Below are 19107 nucleotides of genomic sequence, written 5' to 3'. Positions count from 1 at the left end.
CACCTTTCAACAATCCAATGTGATTTCCTCAGCTGCCGGTAGAATTTTGCCAGTCGGGCTCTACGATCAATACTCCTAATGTCTATTAGTCCCCTAGATATTCATCAGGCTTTTGACAAGTTGTTTTTACCTAGATGTGTTTGTATTTTCCCACCAAAGTTACCCAGTGGTTTCTCCGTAATGCCACTTGCACAGTGGTATATGACAATGCGTATTACTACCTGCATTGTTCAGATTACTTAGAGCAGGGGTCTCCAAACTATGACCCTCCAGTTGTTCAGGAACTACAATTCCCATCATGCCTAGTCATGTCTGTGAATGTCAGAGTTTTACAATGCCTCATGGGACGTGTAGTTCCGCAACAGCTGGAGGGCCGTAGTTTGGAGATCCCTGACTTAGAGCAACAACACAGCAAGCAGAACAGGATGGCTTTTCAACTAATAATTCTTTATATGACATCCCTTTGCTAGCTTAAGACCATGATGAAAAGTGACTTTAAAAAATGAAAGCCATGTCAAAAGAGCATCTGAAATCTAAAGAAAAGGAAGATGTTACATTATCATTACAGAGACATCTGGTGTATAGGAGGCAGTGTGTGCGAGGGGCAATTCCTACCAGGAGAATGTGTCTCTTACTGTCAGTACAAATGTCATGTTGTTCTGTGCTAAGGTGACCCACAAGTGACACGATCTGCCTAAGCACTGGTCTAAATGACACATTAGTTAATGGCAAGAGACATTCCTACCAGCTACTAAGAATTCTTAAACACTAAAGGCTGTTAACTGTTTTATGAGGAATACCCATAGATTTGTAAGCAGAGCACATTAAAATGGCGAAGAAGAGAATAAGTCTGTATCGGACATTCCCACTGACCTATCCCAAGGGGGTAAGATGGATTGCACAGGCTTTAAATCCTTGTCTAAATGCTATGCTGCTCTTGAGATGGGCTGGGGCTTTAAGTCTGCTCCTCTCATGTCTCCTCTTCCTAAAAAAAAATATGGTACCTCACATGCAACTTTGACAACTCTTCCATGTTGAACAAGGTAAAACACACAAGCACTCAGGTAAGGGGATAATTTAAGCCAACCAAAGTTTGTTTAAACAAGCTAAATACATTCTAGGTATCAGAAATAAGGTGTTCAATGACTTAGTTTGATATCTTTCTAAAGCAACTACAGCCTGTGTAGAAAAGCCTGTCCCCTACCAGCAGCTGCAGAGAATGACCCTTGCTATCTGTGTAGAAGCAGCAGTCTCTCTGCACATCCGTACTCATACTTATAGCTCTACAATCCGCAAAGCTCATACTTTCTGACGATTTCAGATATCTGGCCCTGACTCAGTAGAGGGCATGTGGACCTCTGCAGAGAGATCACTACTTCAAAACAGGCATCCTTCTCTGAAGCATATTGACAGGTGGCAGACTTTTCTATTCAGGCTGTGGCTGCTTTAGAAAAAAAGTGATAAAAAGAGTGATCAAAACCTCTAACCATAATACTACAATGAAATCAAATGATATAAACAATATCAACATCAATGAATAAAATCACCAATAAAGTGAAAAGATTAAACCATATACAATATAAATCAAATAATACTGTAATAGAAATGAAAGTCCCTCAAATTAAAGTGAAGGAGGGGCGTGACCGGATGTGGGAGTGAGAGGGAGTGTGAGATCTCCTCTCCCTCCGATCTGACCAGCTAAGCTACGGGCTGAGGAGACTGCCGGTGTATGCAGCAGTGTAAGCGGCAGTGTAAGCAGCGGATTCCGGCTAAACTATAGCGCGCTGCCGACGCAGACGTGGTGGATGGAGCTGAGGCGGGGTGTGAGAGACCCCTCCAGCGTGACAGCGGCCAAATGAGGAGACGCTTCGGTAGCGGCCACAGCAGCTCCAGCAGCGGCGGTGTTAGTGAGTGTGGCGGTGGAGAGCCAGGAAGACGGAGCCATAGGGGCGGCATGAGAGGTCCCCCCCGAGTTGCCAGTAGCAATCAAATCTGGCTGAATACAGCAACAGCAGCAGGGCAGTGTGCAAAGTAAGCCAAGAGAATTAACAACGCAACGCCGTGAAACTGGAGATTTGCCCTGAAGACCTCAGATCCCAGACATAGGTGAAAACTTTCCTATTTTTTTTTCATACACTATGTTTGTGGCTGATGACTTTTATCCCTGGTTCCTGGTTAAAGAGTTGGCTTTTGAGTTGGCCCTTGATTGATTGACTGGCTCTTGAAGAAACCTAATTGAGTTTGCAAGGTGAAATAGAACTTTGTTGCCTTATTATTTATTGATTCTATTTATTCGATTGAAGCAGCACCTGAAACAGAGGAAAATAGCAACCCCAATCCAGAGTGGGAGACGGACGGGGAGCTGGTATATGAGCTAGTGTATGAGGTTCCTTTCTTTATTATAATATTAATAGAGCCAGTGGAACTGCGGATGTAAGCTGCTTACTATAACATTTGCTGTTGAAACGGCGTTGCTCAACGGTGTTGCTCAAGTATCTGTTCACTGCCCCAAGAGTTATTGAGCCGACGCTGCGCTGGCAGAGGTGTACAGAGTGCTATTTTTTGTGATACCGCTCTTTTTTTTTTTTTTTTTTTTTTTTTTTTTTTGCAAAACCAGTAGTCTGGGACTGTAACAACTTCATATCTCAAAACTGCTAAAGGAAAAGCGTTTTTTTCTCCTTTTTTTTTTCCCCTCCTCCTCCCACCCCCCTTTTTTTTTTTTTTTTTTTTCCCCCTCCCCCATGGCATAATAGTATGGCTGGGAAGCGTGCAACAGAGGAGAAGTTAAACCAGCATCAGTTACAAAATCAGCCGCACCAAGCAGGGGGCCAGGTTACACGCTCCGCAAGAAATCAGATAAACCAAGCGAAAGTCGCAGCAGTAGCTGCAGCAGCGGCTGCAACAAAGTTAGAGCGTTTTACTAGGACATCCCTATCACCAGTAAAATCCCAACAATTAACTCTAACGAGTTCCCTGGCGAGGAGGAAAAGTCAAAGCCAAAGTAGCGGGCCAATATCGGCCGCAACAAGTCCACTCGCAGTACCACCCACAAAAGGCCACGGGGCGGGAGAACTTGACTCTTCAAGCGATGACACAGAACTTAAAAGGCTTTCAAATACAACTGAGGCCGGTATGGAGAGAGGCCATGGTGGAGGAGCGGAAGAGCCATCAATGAGGGATCTCCTGTATGCGATTACTGCATGTAAGGAATCAATTTCTGGTCTGGATGTTCAGTTAAAAAGCATAAGAGAAGAACTGATAGCGATGGGTGGTAGACTGAAAGAAACGGAGGGAAGAACAACAGCCCTAGAGGAGAGATTAAGTACCGTGGAAGACATACTATCTCCGCTTAAACAAGATATGACTGACATGAAGAAACGCATAGAAAATCAATCCGCTAAAATAGACGAACTAGAAAACAGAAACCCAAGAAACAACATAAGAGTAATAGGCATGCCTGAACGGAGCGAGGGCCCTGACCCTATTGAATTTCTGGAGGGATGGATCAAGGAGACATTCGGGGCTTCATCTTTTTCTCTTTTCTTTGGCATTGAACGCGCACATCGAATCCCTTTCAAACCTCGACAGGGCAAGGAGTACCCAAGACCTATAATTATGAAAATGTTTAATTTTAGAGACAAAGTATCTTTGCTGCGGAAAGCGAGAGAAATGAGAGAAATCTTTTACAGGGGGGTGCGAATTTCACTATATCAAGACTTCTCCCCGGACCTGCAAAAGCTTAGGGCGGCATACATGCCGATTAAACGTGTTCTACAGCAAAAAAAGATGGACTATGCATTACTGTACCCTGCCCGTATGAGAATAACCACAAGGAATGGGACATTTCTCTTTGATTCTCCTCGAAACGTGGAAGAATGGCTGGAGAATACAGAGAGTACAACACGGAATGAAGGAGAAGAGAGACTAGAGACTAAATAGATAGGGGTTGTTTGCTCTCTTGGGTCTCCCGGTTTTTTTTGTTTTTTTTTTTTTACGTTGTCCCTTTGAGGTACTAGGGAGGGGGGAGAGAAGAGGGGAGGGTGAAACAACAAGTAACACATTAAAGAAATAAGTAAATAATAAATAATAAGTAGAAATGAGAAAGTGATATAGGGACAGAATATAAAGTAGTAAACGTTAGAATACACTTACTAAATTCACTGAGTTGACACGACAGATTATTTCTCATACAAACACAAAAAATTAAAACACATGAACAGCACCAATAAGGTTGAAGGAATAGGACTATAAATTAGTAAAAGTTGGATATTCACTTTTTAGAATACACTGAGCTGCCACGATAAACTGTTTTATTTATAAGTATAAAAAATTAGAACACATGAATAGCACCAATTTGGTCAGGGAGGGGGGGAGGGGGTGGGATAGGGACCCCTGGGGTAAGGGGGTATTGTAATGTATGGCACCGGCAAGGTATGCCAGTGCAGTTTGGGGAATGAGAGTAAGTGGGAGGTCAGGAACATAGCCCCTAGGGTAGGCCCAGTTGGGCAGGGAGGGAAGGTGGGTGGCGGGTGGGAGAGGGGGTGGGGGAGACAGGAGGGTAGGGGATGGGAGGGGGGGCGGAGTGGGGAGGGGGGTGGGGGAGGTTGGGGAGGGGCGGATGGGAAAGGCACAACTCAATTAAACAATGAAAAACATCACAAATATAAACTCATACACAAATACCTCTCACGTTATATCACGGATGGTAATGGGATTAGGAGGAAGGTTGACGGTTATGCACCACTCACTGAGGGGACCCAAGGGGTAGGTAAAACTCTGAGGGACAACTGCACTTTCATTCCTTGCTCATGTTCTTGTCTTTTGCTTTATAATTATTTGAAATGGTATGATCTCCTATACGGGTAAGGAAAAAGGGAAAAGAAAGGGTTTACTCTTAATGTCATGGAATGTGAGAGGGTTGAGGGATAGAGACAAGAGAAGGGCAATGTTTAGATATTTTGATAAAATGAAACCTCAGATAATCTGTCTACAAGAAACACATTTGTGTCCCGACTCTGTCCACCTATTGCGCTCAAGGAGATACCCGACTCTGTTCCACTCCATGTACACTTCTCACTCAAGAGGAGTTAGTATAGGGGTCTCCTCGGATGTCTCCTTTGAATGCATAGAACAGAGGGTGGACAAGGAAGGAAAATTTGTTTTTTTGCTATGTAAAATTAACGGACTAATGTGTATTATCGCATCAATATACATACCCCCACCATTCTCATCAGTTCCTCTTGGATGTCTATCACAATTTATAGCCTCACACCCGGATGTCCCGGTGCTAGCACTAGGTGACTACAATAACATTTTAGATAATTCCCAGGATAGAATGTCTCTGACACCTAGAATTACGAGACAGACAACTGGCAGGACTGCTTTTGCAGCCCTACTTACGGAAATAGGACTCCGGGATGTATGGAGAGAGAGGCACGAAGAGGATAGATGCTATTCATGTTACTCTGCAACACATGATAGCCTCTCCCGTATTGACCTGGGCTTAGGGAATGAGGCACTCCTGCAGCTAGTAGAGGATTCAGCGTATGAGCCACGCTTATTATCCGACCATTCCCCATTCTGAGTACGGTTGGGCACCACTGGAAAGCTGGGGCGACCATTATGGAAGGTGAACCCCTACTGGTTATCTTTGTTTTCGCAAGTAGATAATACAAGAGAGGCGCTCCGGGAGTTCCTGCAATTCAATAGGGGGTCCGCAAGCGCTATGGTAGTATGGGATACACTTAAGGCATTCTTGAGGGGATGTCTTATTAAAGAAATTGCGGGTATTAAAACACGTTCCAGGGAATGGGAGAACAAGGTACAGGAAGAACTGAAAGAAAGGGAACGGGTTTTAATAAGAGACCCATCAAAATCTAATCAAGAATCCTGGAGGGAGGTACAAGCAATATATAACTCGGCTTGGTTATCAGCAGCAGAGAAGAGTAGATACTTTCAGCAACAAAGTTACTTTGAAGAGGGGGAAAACACTGGCCGCCTTCTAGCCCTTATAGCCAGAGAGCAAAGAGATCCTAGTACTATCCTGGCTGTGAGGGCTAAATCCGGGGAGAGGCAGACCCTTAGCTCAGACATCTTAAGCAGCTTTCAGCAGTTTTACGGGGACTTGTACTCCAGCAAAACAAGATATGATCCGTCTAAGTTGACGCAGTTTTTGCAGACCTGTCCGCTCCCGCAATTATCGGAGGCGGACAGGGAACTGTTGAACTGCCCAATCACATCAGCGGAATTAAGAGAAGCACTGGAGGGGACAGGTCACCATAAATCACCAGGCCCAGATGGGATTCCTGCAGAGGTATACTCCCATTATAGAGAGGACCTCTTACCATCATTACTGCAGGCCATAAGGGAGGCTGAGGAAACGGGTTATCTTCCGGATAGCATGCGTGAGGCAATAATAACAGTAATTTTAAAGCCGGGGAAAGATAAACTTCTATTGGATTCATATCGTCCAATCTCGCTACTAAATGCGGATGTTAAATTGTTCGCATGTGTTCTGGCCAAAAGGTTATCTCGAGTGATTGGTAAACTGGTCCATCGTGATCAGTCTGGTTTTATACCTACCCGCTCTACATCGGATAATATAAGGAGACTCTACATGAATCTTCAGATGCCAGTGGACAACCCGGGGAGTAGAGCCATTCTGTCGCTGGACGCCTCAAAAGCGTTTGATAGTGTGGAGTGGCCCTACCTCATGGAAACACTGAAAAGATTCGGGTTGGGAAGTAGGTTTGTAGCTTGGGTAGAGACTCTTTACTTTAAACCCAGAGCCAGAATACGCATCAATAGTGAACTTTCGCCTCCATTTGAACTGCATAGGGGGACGAGACAGGGTTGCCCACTGTCTCCACTACTGTTCGCTCTGGCGATAGAACCTTTAGCTATAAAGATCCGGAATTCCACGGAGGTGGTGGGGTTCCGTAGACATAAGAGAGAAGAAAAAATATCTTTATACGCAGATGACGCACTTATATATTTGGGCGATATGACTTCATCTCTGCGGGCAGTGATGGAGATAGTGAGAGAATACGGCAGTTTCTCAGGCTTTGACATTAACTGGTCAAAATCAACGCTAATGCCTATAGACCAGCAGAGGGACCGACTCCCTGTGGGAGCGGAACAAATAACAATAGTTGATAGCTTTAAGTATCTGGGAGTGATGGTGTCTCCGAACCCGGCCGAGTATCTTCGGTTGAACCTGGAACCACTGCTCTCTAGACAGAAACAAAAAAGTAACAGCTGGTGCAGGCTCCCCCTATCAGTTATAGGACGAGCAAACCTAATAAAAATGGTGTGGGCACCACAGCAACTTTATGTCTTCCACAATTCACCGATATGGATACCAAAAAAATGGTTTAAGCAAATTGATACACTAATGAGGGAATTGATATGGAAAAAAAAGGCACCCAGAATTAGTTTGGAAACACTGCAATACGAAAAGGATAGAGGAGGGCTCGCAATACCCAACTCTAAGCTATATTTCCTGGCATCACAGTTACAACAAATGGCAGGATGGGGCCGAAAGGGAAATGAGGACCCCACATACCAACTGGTGATTATGACGGAACCCACGCTAGAAGCGGCCTCTCATCTGGAAATGGACTTGCCAGGTATGAAGGGGGTAGAACCAATAAATACGCTCTTTAAAAAGGTATGGGGTGAGGTTCGGAAAACGCTAAAAATAACAGGCGTGCTCCCATTCACGCCGATCTGGCACAACAGAAGATACTCCGAGATCCAGGGACTACAGGGGTTCATACACTGGAAAGAAAAGGGGATTCAGTTTTTCTCACAATTATACGAGGGAGAGGTGTTGAAGACATATGAACAATTATGTAGGGAATTTCATTTGAACTCGAGGGGCTTTTATCAGTACCTCCAACTGCGCCACGCGCTACAGGCACAACAAATAACACATTCTCAGACAGTACCAGCAGTTTCACTTTTGAATGAGATCTTTTTGGCAGACACAAGGAAAGGGTTAATATCAAAAATATACAAGGAGTTGCTGAGGTCAGTTAAGGATCATACACTGTTAAAGAGTCGAAACAAATGGGTAGAGGATATAGGAGAGATAGATGAAAAACAATGGGAAATGGTGCTTGAAGCTATTCCGGTGGTGTCACTCTCCGCAACCCAAAGACTGTCACAATTATTTATCCTTCATAGGGCCTATAGGACATCAGTACAGCTCTATAAGTGGGGACGAGGAGATTCCCCACTTTGCCCCAAGTGCAAGGTACATAGAGGAGACTTTATTCATCTAATCTGGAGGTGCCCAAAGCTGCATAGATACTGGGACGAGGTCTCCCAGCATATTTCAAGGTTGGCGCGGGTCCCCATCCCCCTAAACCCGACTGTATACTTGCTTGGAGCTATAAATGTAAAGATGTACCCAGGAGGAAAGTACATCATGTTATCTAGACTGTTGTACCTCGCCAGGAAACTTATTGCAAAGTACTGGATGGCCCCAACGGTACCTACAGTGAAGCAATGGATTGCCTATGTCAATTCGTTTCTCCCCAGAGAACGATTGGCCTACGGCCGCAGAAGTGATCGGAGTAAATTCAATAAGATATGGCATTCATGGTTGGGGGATGTGGATCTGGCCCCACATCAATTGATAGTAGAGAGGCTCCAGATGTAGAGACTGGGAGGGGGTGATGTAGAGAGGAAGAAGGAGATTGAGACATCCGAGGGGAAGGAAAGCGAGAGTAAGTATGCAGGGGGGGGAGAAGAGAGAGGGACAGGAAGTTGGTCCCCAAAATCAACGACAATATAATTAAATAATTAAGAACATTGGATAGGAGGGAAGTTAGCGGTAACTGTATAGGTGGTGTAAGGAACATCAAAGGTAATACCAATGGTTTGTTGTGACGGAGGGGGGGTGGTGTAGGGAGGGGAGGAGGGGAGGGTTGGAATAAAGCGAAAGGAAAAGGAGTAATGATTTAGTAATAGAGATATGATTTTGTATGGAAGAAGGGTAGGAACACAAGAATAGGTTTGCATAAACCATATACTTTATACTATGTTTTTGCACTACTATATAATATGAATGATTGATTTTATGTCTTTCTTTCTTTTTTTTTATATTGCCAGACATAGCCCCTGCGTGGGACGATCTGGTGACTGCTTTATACTACTATAAATTTACTGGCATATGTGAAATAAAAATGATTGAGACAAAAAAAAGAAATGAAAGTCCATTCCTAAGGAATGTTCAGGGATCCACTGGGGGGCCAGTATAAACAATCATGTGCAAAAATAAAAGTCCACTCCCAAAGGAATATTTAGGGCTCAACTATGGGGTCAGTGTAGGAGCCTGTAAAAATAAAACACCAAAGTTCTACATGTTTAAGTCCCAAACCACCTTGAAGATAGATACGTGAATTCCCTTAACGGATGACCATGATCTCCAGATTAAAAGAGATCAATCTCTCAGGATACACCAAATGTGAATAACTCCAGGGTATGTTAACAACCTCCACGTCCTCCGTTGGCTGTCCGGAAAGTTTTCCACACAAAAGATTCAGGAGAAAATACAAAGGGCCATAGGGTAATATTGCTAAAACATCAATTTATTTACATGCAAATATACTCACAAGCATCTCATGGTAATAAAAGCTCAAAAACACCACGCTGAGGTACACCAGCAGGTGTGATGACATCATAGGCCACTAGCCCCACCCTCGCGTTTCGTCTATGTGAGGGACATCCTCATGGGGACATAAAGAATAAAATAAGTAAATGGTACGACTTTGCATACCTTTTTTGTTTTGAATCATCTAAAATCTATTCAGCTGGTTTAAACCGTAAGTTGATGTTACCCTAACCATAATGTATTAACTTCAATGCTTCCTGAGTCACTGATCTAGAACAAGTATAAAGAATTCTGACACTAATATACAGTGTGCTGGTTCCTGGTGTGTAACTCGAAAAATATTGACACAGCCGGACACTAAGCAATTTCAGAAGTATGCAATAATGGCAGCCCCTGTACTTTTAGTAAGTTAATGAGCAGGAAAGGAAGGTAGATTGGTCAACTTAGAGACAATACTTATATAAATTTTCAGGGCGGGAGTGACTATTGTGATGAAGTTTATTACTAGTTAAAAGAATACACAGGACACAGTGCAGTGGCAGATTCTCAGGCTCTGAATGATGTTGTCACCCTTGTTATGGTGTGACACTGTATAGCACAGCAAGGATGGATAAATCACAGGGGTAGGTGATGGCAAAACATTTTCAAACTGTTTCCTCTGTGTTTCAAGCTGTTTGTCTGGAGTTGTCCTCTATATTAATAAGGCAGGAACCAATGAGCAGTAACCCACAGCAAACAGCAGCCGTCTGATTACTACAGTATAAGCTGAATATTCTAAACTAATGCAAGGTGAACTCCTAGTGACTCAAGTTTGTTTCTGATACTAATGATGCTGTTTTTGTCCCCAGAGGTTGGAAGCATAGTTGAGGAGACTGAAGCATGTGACTGGTGGAGCCTAGGTGCCCTTCTCTTTGAACTGCTCACAAGGAAGGTATGTTTCTTAAAATCTGTAATTTAGTTAAAGCTGGTCCCTCTCTTCAGGTAACTCACCCCCTACCCATAACTGATCCCTCTCCTGGAGGGACCGATCCCCTACTCCTTCACTGTTAGGCCTCATGCACACAGGACATTTTGTAAGCTGCTCCTAGGAGTGTCAGGCATTTATTTTCCTGCCTCTAAACACCCCTGCATGTTGGCCTATGTGTCCATGCACACATAGATTTTTAGAGGTGTTTAGAGGCAGAAAAAACACTTCACACTTGTAAACGTGCGTTAACGCAAGAGTGTTCATTCTTTTCCATAGCCAGGTGTTTGACACGTTTAAATCCGCCTAAACGCATTACACACTTTTACAAGCATCGGGTTTTTTTACTGCAAAAATACTGCTGCCAGGAGGTAAGGCTTCCAGGAGAGTTTGCAGAATGTCCATTGTGCATGAGCCTTTATTCCAATCATTGTGGTGGGCTTCATTGCTGAAAATGCTGCAGTTGTGGTTTTTCTGCCATTGAGGTGCTTTAACAGCCCATTGAAAATGCACTATAGCAATAAAAATCTGGCAGAGGTGCTAACCCCTCACCAAAATTCTAATAGGAAAAAAAGGTCAGTTTTAGATCATTTTAATATGTTTTTGCTAATGCTCGTAGAAGAATGAAGGGACCCCAAAGCAAGGTTTAATTGATTAAGGCAGGAAATAGGGAAGCAGGTAAGGGTATGAAGATCCCTAAAACGTTCCTTACCCATCACCCTGGTAGTAGGTAGAAGAGTTGGCTGTCTTGGGTGCTTCAGCCGCAGGGGGCGCAATAAGATTAGGACCTGCAACCTATGTTCATAGCTCGATGGAGGGGGGGGAGGCACACTTAAGCCTGGCACACACTGCTTTTTTTTTTCATTCAAGCGCCGGGGCAAGTGCTGGATGGATGCTGGTTTTCCAGCATATGTCCCTTTGACCAAGACCTGTGAGACAGCTGTACACATTGACCGATTGTCGGCTGATTCAGCAGGAACTGGGACATTTTTGGCCCATGTGTACCTAGCATTAGCCCTTATTAGCAAGGGTGCTAAAAGACCTAGACCCTGCACTGCTATCACCAGTACCAAGCACATCCTGTGATGCCCTGCTTCTTTTAGCTCTACATTGTTGGCTTTGAGGTCAGCTAAGGCTGGCCATAGACGGAGCGATTTTCTTTCCTGTAACCACGGTTTGCAGGAAAGAATATTGCTTGATTCCAGAGACAGTTTTCCCAGCAGAGTCATTATTGCTAGCGGCTAGCAATAATTGCATGCAAAATCCGTCAGGCTGGTTGGACCCAAGTTGATTAATCGATCAACTTGGGAACATTCAGCCTGCCCATACATGGTTTGAATCTTGACAGATTCCTCCTGCCGAACCGACCAAGATTCGAACCGTCTATGACTGGCTGAAGTCTCCACTCTGTAACTGAAGACTCCTTTGACATCAGAGCTGTGCCACAAGACCTGGAACTGGAGTGCCATGGCACCTACATTTACCTCTAGCATGTTTATGGATGCTTTTGTAGTCCTACTGTAACTCCTGCCTACTCAAGGAAATTCGACCTTTCTTTAAAGTTAGGTCACCTTTATCCGATCTTCAGTATAATGGCAGCTGATTATGACAGTAGCCCAACAACACACGGTTAAATAATAGTGCTTGGAAAGCAGTTAGGATAATGCATAGGAAGTGTCTTACGTTAGACTTTTCAGATTTCAGCTGTACAAGCAGGTTCCTTGCTATTCCTGGGTTACCTCTAACATATAGGGACGGAAGTTGAAAGTTAAGGTTATCAGATTTATGATGCTTACAGCTTCATATTTCTATTTTTGTAGGAATTTTTGTCCTTTTCTTTAATGGAATTGAAATGTCTACATATATATAGGACAATATATAGGAAAATATCCTCACTGAAGTGCATCTGTATTTACAGTGGAGACGGAAAGTATTCAGACCCCCTTACATTTTTCACTCTTTGTTATATTGCAGCTAAAATCATTTAAGTTCTTTTTTTTTTTCCTCATTAATGTACACACAGCATCCCATATTGACAGAAAAACACAGAATTGTTGACATTTTTGCAGATTTATTAAAAAAGAAAAACTGAAATATCACATGGTCCTAAGTATTCAGACCCTTTGCTGTGACACTCATATATTTAACTCAGGTGCTGTCCATTTCTTCTGATCATCCTTGAGAAGGTTCTAAACCTTCATTTGAGTCCAGCTGTGTTTGATTATACTGATTGGACTTGATTAGGAAAGCCACACACCTGTCTATATAAGACCTTACAGCTCACAGTGCATGTCAGAGCAAATGAGAATCATGAGGTCAAAAGGAACTGCCTGAAGAGCTCAGAGACAGAATTGTGGCAAGGCACACATCTGGCCAAGGTTACAAAAAAATTCTGCTGCACTTAAGGTTCCTAAGAGCACAGTGGCCTCAATAATCCTTAAATGGAAGACGTTTGGGAAGACCAGTACCCTTCCCAGAGCTGGCCGTCCGGCCAAACTGAGCTATTGGGGGAGATGAGCCTTGGTGAGAGAGGTTAAGAACCAAAAGATCACTGTGGCTGAGCTTCAAAAATGCATTCGGGAGATGGAAGAAAGTTGTACAAAGTCAACCATCACAGCAGCCCTCCACCAGTCAGGGTTTTATGGCAGAGTGGCCCGACGGAATCCTCTCCTCTTTGCTAGACACATGAAAGCCCGCATGGAGTTTGCTAAAAAAACACCTGAAGGACTCCAAGATGGTGAGAAATAAGATTCTCTGGTCTAATGAGACCAAGATAGAACTTTTTGGCCTTAATTCTAAGCGGTATGTGTGGAGAAAACCAGGCCCTGCTCATCACCTGTCCAATACAGTCCCAACAGTGAAGCATGGTGGTGGCAGCATCATGCTGTGGGGGTGTTTTTCAGCTGCAGGGACAGGACGACTGGTTGCAATTGAGGGAAAGATGAATGCGGCCAACTACAGGGATATCCTGGACGAAAACCTTCTCCAGAGTGCTCAGGACTCAGACTGGGCCAAAGGTTTACCTTCCAACAAGACAATGACCCTAAGCACACAGCTAAAATAACAAAGGAGTGGCTTCACAACAACTCTGTGACTGTTCTTGAATGGCCCAGCCAGAGCCCTGACTTAAACCCAACTGAGCATCTCTGGAGAGACCTAAAAATGGCTGTCCACCAAAGTTTACCATCCACCCTAACAGAACTGGAGAGGATCTGCAAGGAGGAATAGCAGAGGATCCCCAAATCCAGGTGTGAAAAACTTATTGCATCTTTCCCAACAAGACTCATGGCTGCATTAGATCAAAAGGGTGCTTCTACTAAATACTGAGCAAAGGGTCTGAATACTTAGGACCATGTGATATTTCAGTTTTTCTTTTTTAATAAATCTATAAAAATGTCATCAATTCTGTGTTTTTCTGTCAATATAGGGTGCTGTGTGTACATTAATGAGGGAAAAAAATGAACTTAAATGATTGTAGCAAATGGCTGCAATGTAACATAGAGTGAAAAATTTAAGGGGGTCTGAATACTTTCCGTCCCCACTGTATGTGTGGTGGCATTATAAAGCCTTTAAACAAATCTGCTGCTATTGAATATAAGTGTTGTAGAGTGAAAATTAGCGAATAATGATAAACCCACTCTACCAAGAACCCATAGTATTTTACTTTCCTGATATATCAGTGAATATAGTGAAGATAAGGGATTCAATGGTCCACTAACCAGTTCCCTAAGAGCAGAGTGTGCAGTGGGGTTCACTCCATGGAGGACAGGAGAATATGGGTTTCCTTTCCCTGGGTAGATACAATGCAAGTTCCTTTTTTACCATTGCAGGGGATTATTGGGTAATCATTCCCACTCTGTGACACCACTAACCTTGGGTAAATCCACCGTTGTTCCTGTCGTCCAGCTATGCAGATTCACACCAATCACTATGAACGACGTCTGCAAAAAAAAAACGCAGACACGTCTGAACCAACGTTCACAAAGGACACCTTTCAGTTCCCACCCCAAGGGGTGGGGTCTCCCAGATGTTGTCACTGACCATATATGGACGTGACCAGATTCCGTCAAAGGCTCCTTTTTTTTCTGGAGACTAGTGCATGATATGGTAACTGGATTAGGTACTTATTTAGACTGTCCTACAGGAGTCCTTAGTTGTGCAAGTAAAAATCCAGGGGTTCTGTTTTTTTTTTTTTTTTTTTAACAAAAACAGTGGTGCTTTATTATTGTAATAGACAATCAGAGTTACAGAATACCATTCAACAGAGTACAATACATTACATACGTAGAGTACCTATGTGAGGATATGGAAAATAATATGCAAAACCCACAAGCAATACGTAGGGTTAATAGTACCATTCTCTACAAGTACCGTCCACCCTCCAAAACCCTTCCCTATTGGGGCAATGAACGTAGTGAACTGGATGTGTCTCTACGAGGCCATCCACGGAGTCCAAACTTTTTCAAATTTCCACGGACAGCCACGGTTTATATATGTCATTTTATACATGGGGATTACTGCTTCGATCTGTGCCTCCCAGGCTGAGAAGGATGGAGGGGAAGAATCTATACATTTCATGAGTATTTCTTTTTTGGCATAGAAAAGAAGGAAGGAAATCAGTAATTTAAGATGATATGGCCTCTGCTCATCATCATGTATCCCTAGCAACGCCATGGCCAGCAAGAGCGGGATAGAGGTCTGCAATCTGGAGTTGATTTCACCTACGATTTTAGTCCAAAATAGTGCAACAACTGGGCACTCCCAGAACATATGTATATATGTGCCTATATGGACTTTACATTTAGGACACATGGGGTCTCTCTCAGGAAATATGCGATGGAGCCTCTGCGGGGTATAGTAGACTCTATGTATAAATTTAACTTGAATCAGTTTGTCCTTGGATGCTATCACTAATTTCGGGCCATACTCTAGACAGTCCTCCCATCCCTCCCTATCCAGCAACGGGATATCAGCCCGCCATCTTTCCCATAATTCATTAATCTTAGGGGAATCTCTTCCCAACAACGCACTATATAGAGAAGATAGGGGTTTAGACAAGTCACCAGGAGCTAGGAGATCTTCGATGGGGTCCGTCTGTAAGAGGGGAGTTTGCGGGAACTGAGCCCTGGCCGCATGCCTCAGCTGTAGGTACCGGAACCCCATCCAACGGGGCAGTCCAAATTTAGCCGTAAGCTCATGCAAGGAGAGCAGTTGACCCCCAGGCATTACGTGTTCCAACAAGGTTACACCATATCTGGCCCACACCTGTGGGTCCGGTAACATACGGAAGTGTTTAAGTCGTGGGTTCCCCCATAGGGGATGAGCTGGAGACAACTGGCCAGGTCTCAAGTATCTGCGCCTAGCCGCTTCCCACACCCTCCAAGTTGCTCTAGTAGGCCCAGGGACCTCACAATATGCCTTGGGTCCTCTATAGGGAAAATTCCGAAGGTCCGTCAGGGAACCTAGAATATTTGCCTCGAGACAGGTCGCCACATTAGATCTAGAACCCTGGAACCACCAGTGTACCGTCACCAACATGGCTGCCCAAAAATATAACTGAAAATTTGGGAGGGCAAGTCCGCCCAAATCTGCAGGTAAACATAATGTAGTACGTGCCAACCTAGGGTTTCTCCCCGACCAAATAAAGGAACCCACTATACGGTCAATCTCTCTAAAAAACGAGGCGGGGACCCAGACTGGGCAATTCCTAAACAGTTAGTTAAATTTGGGTAGTATCATCATTTTAAGGAGACTAATGCGACCCAGTAGATTCAGAGGAAGATTCTCCCAGGCAGCACATTTCAAACTTAGGGTGTTCAGAACAGGGGCCAGGTTTCTTACAATAAAATCAGAGAGATTCCTAGTGATCACAACTCCAAGATACTTAAATTCCCTAACCCTTTGTAGTGGGGAGGAGAGGGGTCCAGGGTTAACTCCATCATCTATAAAAAATAGGACTGATTTGGTCCAGTTTATCTTAACTCCCGAGAGTCCACCAAAACTGTCAAAAATATGCAAGGCAGCCTGAAGAGAGGGCCCAGCATCATTAAGGTACAATAATGCGTCGTCGGCATAGAGGGAGAGGCGCTCTTCCATCATACCCACCCGTAGGCCCAGAACGTCCGGTGCACTCCTTATGGCAATTGCCAGAGGCTCCAGCGCCAGGGCGAACAGGCTGGGGGAGAGCGGGCATCCCTGCCTCGTACCACGAAACAGAGCAAAGGAGTCTGAGACCCAATTGTTGGTGCGAACCCGTGCCCGGGGGGGATCGGTACAGCAATCGTACTCCGTGAATAAAGTTGGGACCGAATCCAAATCTACGCAAAGTTTCCCATAAAAATTTCCATTCAACAGAGTCGAAAGCCTTCTCGGCATCTAAACTGGCAATAACCCTGGACCCCGTGTTGTCATGCGATGTTGCTAAGTTAAGGAATAGGCGCCTAATATTAATATCTGTGCCCTTGCCTGGCATAAATCCCGTCTGGTCTATACCCACTAGGTCTTCTATTACATGGGATAGTCGGGTGGCCAAGACCTTAGCAAAGATCTTGGCATCAACATTTAGCAACGAGATGGGCCTGTACGATGCGCAATCAAGAGGGTCTTTTCCTGGTTTAGGAACCAGTACAATAACCGCCTCATTCATTGAGTCAGGTAGGGCTGGCAGATTTGCAAATTTAGAAAGCAGTGAAGTCAACTTAGGGGCCAGTAGTTCAGAAAATTGGAATAAAATTCAGATGGTAGCCCATCTGCACCCGGGGCCTTCCCTCCCTTGAGATGTCCCATGGCAACCTGTATCTCCTCAAGTGTGATGTCAGCCTCCAGCCCCTCCCTTGCTTCCTCAGACAAAACAGGGATAGACAGGGAGTCAAAAAAAGAGGACATGGATGAATCCGATGCAACATCTCTAGAGGAGTAAACCTCCTGAAAGTATTCTCGAAAACGGTCATTAATATTAGCAGGGGCAGTAAGGATCTGGTCAGTATTATCTCTAATGGAGCCTATGGGGGTTGAAGGAATATTTCCCTTAGCCAACCACGCAAGAAGCTTCCCATTTTTACCACCATGCTCAAACACATGTTGAGCGGAGTATAACAAGGCTTTGTCTGTCTGGGCCATCCTAGTAGTGGATAGGTCACGCAGAGCCTTTTTCCATGCCCTATACCGGTCCTCCCCAGGAGCAGAAACGTATTCAGCCTCCAACCTGCCCGCCAGTGCCTCCAGCTCATCCATGGAGCGAGTAGAGTCACGCTCGAGCCGAGTGATACTATGCCCATACTCCCCACGTATCCAAGCTTTAAATGAGTCCCATACAACAGAAGGGGCAGCTGATTCAGCATTATCTGTCCAGAAATTGCAGATAGAGGCCGTTAGGGGTTCCAACAGTCTCTCGTCATTAGCCCAAAACCTGGATAAACGCCACAGGCGAGTCCCTGGTGGGACAGACAGCGTCAGTGTCAAGCACAATGGTGCGTGATCTGAAATTCCCCTGGGAAGCACAGATAGGTCCTGTACATATTGTAATGCAGGGCCTGAAGCATAGACAAGATCAATTCTAGATAGCGTTTTGTGTGTGGCTGAATGGCAAGTGAAAACTTTCAATGTCGGGTACAAGTGCCTCCAGACGTCAGTGAGGGCAAAGGTTTCTGCCCACTGCCTGAGGTCCGGAGTGTCCCGAGCCGAGGATTGCAGCCGATCCAGTTCCAGAAGTGGAACCATGTTAAAGTCCCCCATAAGGTATACCAATGCGGTATCAAATTGCACCGCTATTTGCATGATCTCGTGAAGGACCCTGCCAGATGCTGGCGGAGGAACATAAAGCCCAACTAGTACCACATTCTTATCAAATATATTAGCATGTATAACAACAAATCTCCCTTCTTTATCGGTTTTAACCTCAATTAGCCTAAACGGTAATGTCTTGTGGACCAGGATGCTAACCCCCCGGGCATAGGTGGAAAAGGTGGAATGATAATTGAGGCCCACCCAGGCTTTCCTAAGGCATACCCTTTTGTTTTGCGGCAGATGTGTCTCCTGGAGAATACAGATCTGCGGATTGTGGGAGCGAAGGAAACACCAGGGAACGCTTAACAGCAGTATTAAGCCCCCGAACGTTCCATGAAATTACCTTTAACTCAGCCATGGAGTATGGGGTATAATGGATATGCAGTTATGTAACATACCAGACAGGCAGCAGCCCAGCCCAGCCACACATATATTACTCTACATAGCATTGTGTAAATGGTTCTGTTCAAACATGTGTCATATCTAAAGCACCTGAAACAACAAAATAGTGTTAACAAAAACAAACCCAGCATTAAACCCCGCCCCCCACCCCGCATCGGGGTTCTGGTTTAAAGCATAAGTAAAATCAAACCTTTTAGTTTTGGATAGAGTTGAGAAGGGCTAAAACCCCTCGCTTTATTCTTTGCTGTGTCCCATTAGGGCGATCTTCCTTCACTCCTATCCCAGTGGTGCAACAGGTAGTGAAAGGCAGAGGGGTATTCCCCTCTTAGATGTCAGA

General features: G+C 44.5%; 1 protein-coding gene across 1 annotated transcript in view; it reads left to right on the top strand.

The window, feature by feature from the left end:
• RPS6KC1 (ribosomal protein S6 kinase C1) overlaps positions 1 to 19107 on the top strand; it is a 238383-nt gene that overhangs the window by 196995 nt on the left and 22281 nt on the right. The window contains exon 14 of the mRNA XM_073628393.1: positions 10468 to 10550. Within this exon, the coding sequence (XP_073484494.1) occupies positions 10468 to 10550 (83 nt within the window). The remainder of the gene's footprint in view (positions 1 to 10467; positions 10551 to 19107) is intronic.

This window comes from Aquarana catesbeiana, linkage group LG04, assembly GCF_042186555.1.
Source record: "Aquarana catesbeiana isolate 2022-GZ linkage group LG04, ASM4218655v1, whole genome shotgun sequence".
Taxonomy (NCBI): domain Eukaryota; kingdom Metazoa; phylum Chordata; class Amphibia; order Anura; family Ranidae; genus Aquarana; species Aquarana catesbeiana.
The sequence above is the reverse complement of the archived record's forward strand: the minus strand, read 5'-3'. Positions and strand labels throughout refer to the sequence as shown.